The sequence below is a fragment of the Thunnus maccoyii genome, chromosome 23 (assembly GCF_910596095.1).
Source record: "Thunnus maccoyii chromosome 23, fThuMac1.1, whole genome shotgun sequence".
In the NCBI taxonomy this organism is placed as follows: domain Eukaryota; kingdom Metazoa; phylum Chordata; class Actinopteri; order Scombriformes; family Scombridae; genus Thunnus; species Thunnus maccoyii.
This window is the reverse complement of record NC_056555.1, coordinates 23,214,135-23,224,923: the sequence shown is the minus strand read 5'-3', so window position 1 is coordinate 23,224,923 and position 10,789 is coordinate 23,214,135. Positions and strand designations below refer to the sequence as shown.

The 10,789-nt window shown below is 40.7% G+C and overlaps 1 protein-coding gene across 1 annotated transcript; it reads left to right on the top strand.

Moving 5' to 3' along the window:
- The first annotated feature begins 289 nt into the window (after positions 1-289).
- cct2 (chaperonin containing TCP1, subunit 2 (beta)) lies at positions 290-10,219 on the top strand. Its single transcript, XM_042403438.1, has 16 exons — positions 290-396; positions 1,571-1,645; positions 1,763-1,828; positions 2,037-2,148; positions 2,625-2,701; positions 3,021-3,133; positions 4,676-4,878; positions 4,985-5,085; positions 6,077-6,204; positions 6,326-6,429; positions 7,208-7,327; positions 7,430-7,558; positions 8,706-8,809; positions 9,134-9,233; positions 9,441-9,582; positions 9,797-10,219. Exons 1-16 carry the CDS (start codon positions 394-396, stop codon positions 9,825-9,827), a joined length of 1,608 nt encoding a protein of 535 aa, XP_042259372.1. The 5' UTR covers positions 290-393; the 3' UTR covers positions 9,828-10,219.
- The last annotated feature ends 570 nt before the right edge of the window (positions 10,220-10,789 follow it).

Genomic DNA, 10,789 nt, shown 5'->3' with positions numbered 1-10,789 from the left:
ACAATGATTTAATCCAACATTTCTACAGGAATTTTTTGGATTATTTTAAATATTGTTGAGCCCATGGAAACAGAGAGACTGGTGATTAAAAGTAAATTTAACTGGTGTCTCCAGTTTGGACACTGTGGTTTTAAACGGTGCTGGGCCAGTTCATTAAAAGAACCTAAAGGCTAAAATGTATTTTATGAAATGATGGTAGATTAATAAATGTTACATAGGAGACAGAGTGTCCCCAGAAAGCATGCATCCTTTTTAGTTTTTTTACTAGCACATCACTGTGATGCAGCACTGTATTTTCCATGAACCGCATTGAACGCAGCGTTACGTTTTTACGTAACTGCGTCACTCTCCTGTCTAGCCCTTCTTCTGTGCACGTCCTGAATCACAGACATCATGGTGAGCTTTTACATCTATTTGTTCTCTTTTAAACCGATGTGAGCAGCTAAAATCCAAACGTAACTTCTCATTTACACGAGGATAAGCTCACATAGACTCTGTTTAACAGTTAACACGCTATTTGTGTTGTCTGTAGCGTCCGTTTAGCTCGCTGTTAGCTGGAGATGCTACCCGGCGAGCGTAAGCACATGGGCGTTATGACTGCGCTAGCGGCTAAGCTAACCGCTTCAGTGCTGCTGTTGTAAAACATAATAAAAGCTCCGGTGAGCTGTCGGCTTTGCAGCAGCTACAGTTACATTAAGTGATACGTTTAAGATGTGAGTTTAGGCTGCATTTATTCCTGCTTGTTCCTTATAGCTGACTCATTAGCATGCTAGGTTAGCTTGTCATTCGGGCTTTGTGGTTGTCAGAGAAACTAATGAGCGATTATTACACTTTATTTGTTAAATATTGGGAAGAATAATAAACACAACATGTCAGAGATAAATAACATAGCTTGTTCTGCTTTTAAAGGTTAACTATTCGCTCAGTTATTGGCAGTTTCTTTTTTTTTTTCTTTAATTTTCTGAACACTTTGTCTGAAAGCTTCTAGCGGTTTCTAGGATGAGAGGCTGCTGCTTTCAAGGGTGCTCGGATAAATAGTTCCGTACACGCCTTAATTTAGCTCCAGTCGCATACACAACCCCAAAATGACTGGTACTTCATGAAACATCAAAAAAGAATGGAAAGTGCCAATTATAGCTGCAACAATTCAATTAATTGCCAACTATTTTGATAATAATAGTAATTTTTTAAGAAGAAAATGTCCAATTTCTCTGATTCCAGCTTCTCAAATGTGAACATTTCCTGGTTTCTTTAGTCCTCTATGACTATAAATTGAATGTCTTTGGGTTGTGGACAAAACAAGACATCTGAGGACGTCATCTTGGGCTTTGGGAAACAGTGATCGACATTTTTCACAATTTTCTGATATTTTATGGAGCAAACAATAAATCGAATAATCTAGAAAATGACCGTTAGTTGCAGCCTTACTTTGATTTTCCAGTTCATTAGGTCAACTAAGCTAAAACGTATTAGTCTTAGTTTTAACAGCCCTGCAGCCCCTGTCTGTAATTGCAATGTATGTGATGATATATATTGATTGATGTGGTGATTAATTGTCGTCTCTCTGTAGGCGTCCTTATCGATGGCCCCCGTCAACATCTTCAGACATGGAGCTGATGAAGAGAAAGCTGAGACTGCACGACTGGTGTGTTTGTACATCTTGAGTTTTTATTCTGATATTCACTCCTTTTATATTAGAAAACTTCTATTTTTATAAAATTCTACCTATAAACTGTTTGGTTTGTGTGTGTTTTCTCTGCAGTCGTCCTTCATTGGCGCCATCGCCATCGGAGATCTGGTGAAGAGCACTCTGGGACCAAAGGGGATGGTAACGTTTTTTATTTTACCGATTACAGTTTCTCAAATATTTTCATAAAAAGTCATTTTCTGTTTTCAGTTATTTTCTGCTTGTTTCTCGTGATTTGGACGTGTGTTCGTTTTAGTTTCAGCTCTTGTCTGACTTGACAATATTAGCGATGGTAAAAATCAACTATAATCTATATAATCATCATATTCCTCCTCGTCTTCGCTTCCAGGATAAGATCTTGCTCGGCGGAGGGAAGGGCGGCTCGGTGACGGTGACCAACGACGGCGCGACCATCCTGAAAGCCATCGGAGTCGACAACCCTGCCGCCAAAGTTCTGGTTGGTGAGTGAAGCTGCAACCAACAGATCTTTGTCATTTTTGCAGATGATTGATCGACAGACGAGTCAATTAATCATCTAAACGTAACTCTAATCATTTGTTCAGTGACTGAAAAACTAAATCAGCAACAATTTTGATCATTTTTAAAGTTAAAGTGACAGTTTTCTTTGTCTTCTGTGACGATATGTTGACATTTTTGGGTTTTAGACGTTTTTTTTGGGCCAAACGAGGCGTTTGAAGACGTCACCACAGACTCTGACATTTTACAGGCTGAATTATTAATTAATAGATGCAATTGATCAGCTTGTGTTTCATGTATCTGCTGTCGTGTTGCCGTCTCATCAGCGTTAACAGTAAAGTGAAATATGACGCTATAAAAATATTGATCTTTTTTCCTCCGCTCAACAACCAAATGAGTCAAAATAATGAATGAATTTTCTTCTATTGATGATAAATGTGAGGTGTTTGTGTGTTTCCAGACATGTCGAAGGTTCAGGACGATGAAGTCGGAGACGGAACAACGTCCGTTACTGTTCTGGCCGCCGAGCTGCTGCGGGTAAAAACCTGTCTGACTGTTTCCTGTATAAGAAAATATAATGATTTAGTTTATTAGACACAATAAAGCGGAGCTCAGGTCAAAGATACCCACAAAATATCAAGAACACGTTAAAGTCCAAGACCTCGATGTAAAGACGCCTCGATGCAGGAGTCCAAATCCTAAAATACATATTTATAAGATTACAAACAAATTAACTAAGATTATGGGATTATACTGTTTAATTTCCATAAACCATCATTTAAATGCCTTTATTAAACTTAATATGAGACAGTAGTTTATTCCGCTGACCTTTAACCCCCCACTGTTGACATCACAGGAGGCGGAGCTTCTGATCGCCAAGAAGATTCACCCACAGACCATCATCTCTGGCTGGAGGAAGGCCACGCAGGTCGCCAGAGACGCTCTGAGGGAGGCCGCTGTGGATCACAGGTGACTTCAGCTGATATGAATCATTATTTATCACACTGAACACAAACAATACGACAGCTCTGCTATAAACGCTGCTGTTACAAAGAGAATAAATGTTCAGGTTTTTTTGATACTGTCAGAAAGGTGATAATTCTACTTTGTATATATACATGAGGGTTGCAAAATATTAGGAACACTTTTCAATGTAACGCTTCAGTTCACCACCAGCACCCACTAAGACCTCAATAATAAACATAAAGTAGAATCATCACCTTTCTGACCATGTCAATAAAAACTGAAAATGTAAAAGTTTCATAAATGCAGAATTAATGGCAGAGTTGTTGGATTGGATTATAACGTAAATTAGGCAGTTAGTGTTTATAAACACTCACAGATCCCTGAAGACTGCAGACATTCAAGTCTGCTGCTTTAATGAGAATAAACCTTCCACATGAGAACAGATACACAGGTTAAAGGACGAGTTCACAGTGTTTCTAGTGTGTCTATAAACCAGCAGTCAGGTGTCTGTAATCATTCCTCCTGTTCATACTGGATATTAAAAGATCCTTCAAATGTGTTTTCAATGTAAGTGATGGAGGTTAAAATCCACAGTGTGTCCACACAGTCATTTCAAAGTCTCTGTGAAGCTTCTATTCAGCTTCAGCAGTCTGAGTTAGTCATATCAAGTGGATATCTGACACATTTACAGTCTTTTTAGCATCAAATTCCCTCTTTGTGTTTCCTCGGACAGTGTTTCCCTGTTGAGCTGCAGGTGGAAGTATAGTAACAAAAAGAGGAACTTTGGCACTAAAAAGACTGTAACGTTGAAAGATATCTACTTGATTTGACTCATTTGGACGCTGAAGCTTCATATTAGCTTCATATAAACTTCTGATGGTCAGTATGAACAGGAGGAATGATTACAGCAAGAAAAACATGTTTCAATGTTCATTTTGACTCCTGACTGTTGGTTTAAGACACTTGAAAAACTGTGAAATCATCCTTTAAAGTGTATGAAATCAGAAAAATGTGAAACTGTACAACTTTAATATATTGTGAATCAAATAGATTTTCTTTTATTTATTCCCCATTCCTCTGTTTTATATTTTATTTTTTAAATTTTCTCCCTGGTATATCAGGTGATTCTTACTAACGCTTAACTATCAGCAATTAAAACTAAAATAAACTCAACACACTGATTCAGGAAACACACATTTATTTATCCTGGTATGCAGGGAAAGAAGTGTTTTTTTTTGTTTTTAGTAGGAAAATCACATTGATCAGTCTGAGAACTGATGGTAGACTTTAGATTACTGTGGTTGATCTTCTCCAACATTAAATCATCCAGTTTTTCAGTTAAACACCTCAAAACAGATTCAGTCTGGAAGATTCTGCAGCTCAAGTTCCTTTAAAATCATAAAAGTCGCATCAAATTAGTGAAACCGGCAGCTGAAATTGTTAATTTGACATCATCAGTTAATTTATTCGTTAATCTTTATTTGTGCGTCTCCCTCCTCCTCCTCCTCCTCCGTCTCTGCCTCGTCGTCCTCCCGGTCTCCATAGCAACGACCCGGCTCGTTTCAAGGAGGACCTGTTGAACATCTCCCGCACCACGCTGTCCTCCAAGCTGCTGACTCACCACAAAGATCACTTCGCCCAGCTGGCCGTGGACGCCGTCATGAGGCTGAAGGGCTCCGGCAACCTGGAGGCCATCCACATCATCAAGAAGCTGGGAGGAAGCCTCACCGACTCCTACCTGGACGAAGGTGAGGCCGTGTGACATCATCGCCCCCCCGTCAGGCTGTTGCTCTGGTTTCCTCATTACATTCTGCTGTGATGTCACGCGTGACTCGGCTGTGTGCTTCGTTCCAGGTTTCCTGTTGGACAAGAAGATCGGAGTGAACCAGCCAAAGAGGATGGAGAACGCCAACATCCTGATCGCCAACACCGGCATGGACACCGACAAGATCAAGGTACACACACACATACACACACACACACACACACACACACACACACACTGTAGCAGTACTGATCCTCTAAAAAGCCTTAAAACTCACTTAAATGAGGCCGTTGTGATTCTATAGCCGCGTTTCTACCGCAGGAACTTTCCTCAGGGACTAAGAACCTTTTCAGGAACTTGGGGGGGGTAGCACTTCCTGAAAGTGCAGGAGCTTTGGGGGCGGGGTTTACAGGGATGACCGTTGCTGATTGGTCAAACACACACAGAGCAAGGCTGCTTCAACTTGTGCATCGTTTCATTCACAAAACAAGGAAGTACTCGAATGAGGGGAGGACATTTCTCTTCATTTAAAAGTAAAGTTGGGCTTCGTTGTCGGCTTCCTGACCCCTAAATTCCACCGGGCGCACCGCAGCGCGTTTCAGAAGCGGCTCTCCGCTCCGCTGCGCTAAAGATAGGCGCCTCGTCTATTTTTTACGGAGGCCGCGTCAAGCAGCACAGAGCAGATGGAGCTGGGCAGGAAGTCAGACACAGAAACAGCATTGAGCATCCGGTCGATTTTCAAAATAAAACACCCTGTGCAGACTCCTGGTCGTATATCAGCAATAAACGCAATTAAAACAGACAAATAAAGAAACCATTAACTACGTCGCCTCATTAACCAAAGCAGAAGCACAAAGATCAAGGAAAATGACCAAATCAACGAAAGCTGAGCAAGTTAACGAAATTGGTTTAGTTGCCCGGCTACTGCAGTAATTACGGTAGCCTTAAGACACTCTGTGAGCTTTGACTAGGCTGCTGTAATTACTGTAGTAGGAGTGTAACTGACTTTAAACAGATTTAAAGGATCAATGTCGGCTGATCAATAACGATCTTCTCTTTACGCCGTTGTGTTTCTCGCTGTCGCAGCGTTTTTCACATCAGTGAACGTGAGGAATTATTTGGGCACAGCTGAGTTTAGAAATTGATTTTTGTTTCCTGAACGTTCGTTCTGTGCGCCTCAGATCTTCGGCTCCCGGGTTCGTGTCGACTCGACGGCGAAGGTTGCAGAGATCGAACTCGCAGAGAAAGAGAAGATGAAGGAGAAGGTCGAACGAATCCTGAAACACGGAATCAACTGCTTCATCAACAGGTACGTAAACACGCACGCACACACACACACGCACAGAGGTACAGATCAGCGGGTTGGTGTCCAGCAGGAGGCGCCACGTGTGAAGAAACTCCTTCATCTCTTCTTCTTTCTCTCCTCGCAGACAGTTGATCTATAACTACCCGGAGCAGCTGTTCGCTCAGGCTGGCGTCATGGCCATCGAACACGCTGACTTCGCCGGCGTCGAGCGCCTCGCTCTGGTCACTGGTACGAACACACACACACACACACACACACACACACACACACACGTCCTGTCAGTGTCAAGTTTATTTGTCACATGTTATCATATAAGATACAATCACAGTGAAATGTGATCGTCAGTTCCTTCAATTTATGCACTAAAGAGTTTAAATAAAACAGGACTTTATTATTTGTCTTTTGAGCATCTTGAACAATATTTAATTACTTTTTTAAATGTTTTTATTATGAACGGTTATTTGTAACTGTATATTTATATTTTGTAGGGACGTTTACTTGTCTTGTTTGTTTGTTTTTTGTTTGTTTTAAAAGGCTTTCAGACTATTTATTGATGCTTTCACAGTTTTATTTCCAACATATCTTGTCAGTTTTATTATTGTAGTTTTTATATAAATATTATAATGTTGGTTTTTTAATGTAATTGTCTGATTTCTCACTGCAGGACGGTTTATTTATCTGAAATGTTTTAATCCTGGTTGAATCATGTAAAGCACTTTGTACTTTTTTGTGTTGTTGTTGTTTTGAAAGGTGTAAATTAATTATCATTATTAGTATTGATTTCAAACAGGTTTTATAATAAAAAGCCGTCATGTAACACGTCGAGTCACTTAAAGGTTCAAACAATCAGTGAAATTAATTTATTGTAAATATCAACTGAACTGTTTCAGGTAATATAAAACGAGTTTCTGTTTCTAGTACTGAACCTCAGATTCAGACACACAGGTTACAGCCGATCAGCTGATCAGTTGATTGATTAACCGTGTACGTGTGTGTGTGTGTTTAGGCGGGGAGATCACCTCCACCTTCGACCATCCTGAGCTGGTGAAGCTCGGTCACTGCAAGCTGATCGAGGAGGTGATGATCGGAGAGGACACGCTCCTCCACTTCTCTGGAGTCGCCATGGGTACGTACACAAACACACACACAAACACACACACAAACGACATGTATGTCTGCGTGTCTGTGAGACTTGACCTCTGACCCCCTCGTCCTCTCCTCCCTTCAGGTGAGGCGTGCACCATCATCCTGCGAGGAGCGACTCAGCAGATTCTGGACGAGGCGGAGCGCTCGCTGCACGACGCTCTGTGTGTGTTAGCTCAGACTGTGAAGGAGCCGCGCACCGTCTACGGAGGAGGTACGCGTGCACACACACACACACACACACACACACACACACACACACACACACAATGCATATAGGGGGTGATGAGTGCTGCAGAGCTGAAACAATTAGTCGGCGAAATTAATCATCACATTTGATCATTTGTCTTTTTTATGCAAAAATGCAAAATTCATTGGTTTCAGCTTCAGTTTTCTGTGATGGTAAATTGAATATCTTTAAGTTTTGGACAAAATAAACCATTAAATTATGTCAGCTGGTGTTCTGGGACATTGTGATGGGTGTTTTTCACCAAAAGAAAACAAAAAAACAGATTATTTCATTATGAAACCAGGATTCCCAAGGTCGTTTAAAGGTCTAAAGGTGTCTTGTTTTGTCAGACCAACAGTCCAGAATCCAAAGATATTCTGTTTACTATCATCCATGACAAAGAAAGGCATCAAACTGTCACATCTGAGAAACTGAAACCAGCTTATTCTCGGCATTTTTGCTTAAAAAAGTGATTGAAACGATTATTCACTTATCAACATAGTTGATGATTAATTTTCTGTCAGTCAACAATTGATCGACTTTTCATTGCAGCTCTATTGTTATTACAGTTGTTATGATTTTATTACGTTGTGTTTGTCCTCCGTACCCGGTCATTCATGGTCCTAAGTCAATAAATGAATCGATCAAATCAATCAAAAACAAAGAATGTTGCTAACAGATGCATGTATGCAGTGTAAATAGTGCCACAGAGCAGCATGACTGCAACATGTCATGTGACTTGTTGTAATGTGTGATTTATACGGTGGCACTAAATTCATCCTCAGCACAACGCCTTTTTAATAATTAATAATATTATTATTCAACTTTACTGACAGCTGAGATAAGTTAAATGTCTGACGTGAGATAACCAATCAAACTTGTTTTGATTCTGTTTGAGTTGTTTGCTTCAACTCAACTATGTAAACACACTTCAAACAAATGTGGGAAAAGCTGATTGTTGCCATAAACTGCTTCCCTGTTTTTGTATGATACAGATTTTGGTGAATGTTCGCAGTTTCCGCACTTAAACACACGTAACTTCTGCCTCTGTAATGGTCGAGCAAGATGGCGGCACTAATCACCCTCCATACCTGTAACATACACTCATGCTGACCTGCTGTCTCTCCGTCAGGCTGCTCTGAGATGCTGATGGCCAAGGTGGTGAGTGATCTGGCCAATAGGACGCCAGGGAAGGAGGCGGTTGCCATGGAGTCATTCGCCAAGGCTCTGAGGATGGTACGAACACGTCTGTCTGGTTTTAGGAGCATATAACTGTAAATCCATCCCTGCTGAACGTTTTCCAGAACAAAACATCATATTTTGGATCAATTTTTGACCTTCCAGGAAACTGAAGATGCTTAAGTGGTTTAGTTGTTTTTTGTGGTGTTTTAATGGGTTTTGTACTGGAAAACGATGAGTCACATCTCTCAAAAATATGACTTGACCATTTAGTTTTGAATAGATGATTAACTTTAGCTGTAGAGGATCAATAAAACTGTAAAAATCTGACAGATTGTAATTGATCAGAGATCCTCTATCTGTGCTTTTTTTCTCCTCCAGCTGCCGACCATCATCGCTGACAACGCCGGCTACGACAGCGCCGACCTGGTGGCTCAACTGAGAGCCGCACACCAGGACAACAAGACCACCTTCGGACTGAGTGAGTGAACTCTACACATGATAATTAATGAATAATATAATATAATGAACTTTATTTATATAGGACTGTCTTAACAAAGTTTCAAAGTGCTTTACAGAAAAAGAAGAAATAATTAATTCTGGAGCCATTTCTTTAACTTCACTTAATATATCATATATCTGTATTGTGTTTTTGAGTTAACATTCGTGTGTGTGTGTTTGCCTGCAGACATGTCCGAGGGCTCAGTGGGCAACATGTCGGAGCTCGGGATCACAGAGTCGTTCCAGGTGAAGCGTCAGGTGCTGCTGAGCGCCTCCGAGGCCGCCGAGATGATTCTGAGAGTCGACAACATCATCAAAGCTGCACCCAGGTCAGACCGTCACAACATGTTACTGTTTAATTAAAGGACGGGTTCGCAGTTTTTCATGTGTGTCTTAAACCAGCAGTCAGGTGTCCATATGAACAGTGAAAGAGGTTTTCCTCACTAAGGAAAAATTGTGAACCCGTCCTTTTACACCTCTGACTAACAGGGTCTCTACACGTCGGCCTGTTTTACTGAGAGTTGTTTTGTTTGTGTTTTGCAGGAAGAGAGTTCCTGACCATCACCCCTGCTAGAGGAAGAGGAGGATGAAGGGGGAGGGATCAGTTTTGTTATTTATCACCTCTGTGTAGTTGAAATTAAAGAGACGCTCCGCTGTTTTGTTTTCTTTTCTCTGTTAAAATCACTGTGGAAGCACTGCACAGGCTAGCTGGCTAACGCTAGCTAACCATCAGCTAACTTCAGTGGCTCTGCTAATGCTAGCAAGACAGAAGCTAACAGTAATTTACTGTGAAACTATTGATGAAATGTAGGTCAGTACGAGTTTGTGATGCTAACATTAGCTGAGGTCACAGCACTTGCTGGAGGCTGGTTATGCTAACGTTAGCCAGTTGGCGCCAACACGCTTAGAACAGAAACGTTTGGACGTTGTTTGTTTTGTTTACTGAAATAAATGAACCAATCCTGATCAGTCGTGGTGTTTGGTGTATTTGTGTGTCTGTTGTCGTAGTTTCATTAGTTTTTACTAACTTGTGTTCAAATTCTTAATTTGTTTAAGAAGAACCAAAATATGTGGCTAAGGCTATGTGTAGCACTCACTCATGCTTGTTAGCTGCATTGCTAGCTCTGGAGCTAACCAAACCAACCATTAACTTTAAATCACGTTAAATATTTCTAGCTGCTAGTGCAAACTGTTTAAAAACTAACTTTAGACAACATAGCTGTTTTTTTTTTTTTTTTCAATGAACTGATTGTATTAAACTTGAATTGTATTTATATTAAAATGCTAATAATGGTAGCTAGCAGTTTTTGGATAATAGTGTAGTATTTTTGTGCTGGAGGTATCAGTCATCCTTACAAGGAATATAGAAAACCAACAATCTGATGAGGAAAGTTAGGGGACTTTTTCAGTGAGTGTTCATTGTGATTTAGTGAAAACTTTCTGCCTCATCAGGTCAGAGTGACTGAGGTCTCAGAGTGTCAACACAGGAGTTACTCAACCAAACCATCCACACAAAAACCACTCAGCATTCAGGAA

What these genes read in the sequence shown, in the direction of transcription:
- cct2 (XM_042403438.1), top strand. An exon ending in CTCTGGGACCAAAGGGGATG is followed by an intron (nt 1,829 to 2,036) that starts GTAACGTTTTTT and finishes CTTCGCTTCCAG; the next exon opens with GATAAGATCTTGCTCGGCGG. An exon ending in CTTCTCTGGAGTCGCCATGG is followed by an intron (nt 7,328 to 7,429) that starts GTACGTACACAA and finishes TCCTCCCTTCAG; the next exon opens with GTGAGGCGTGCACCATCATC.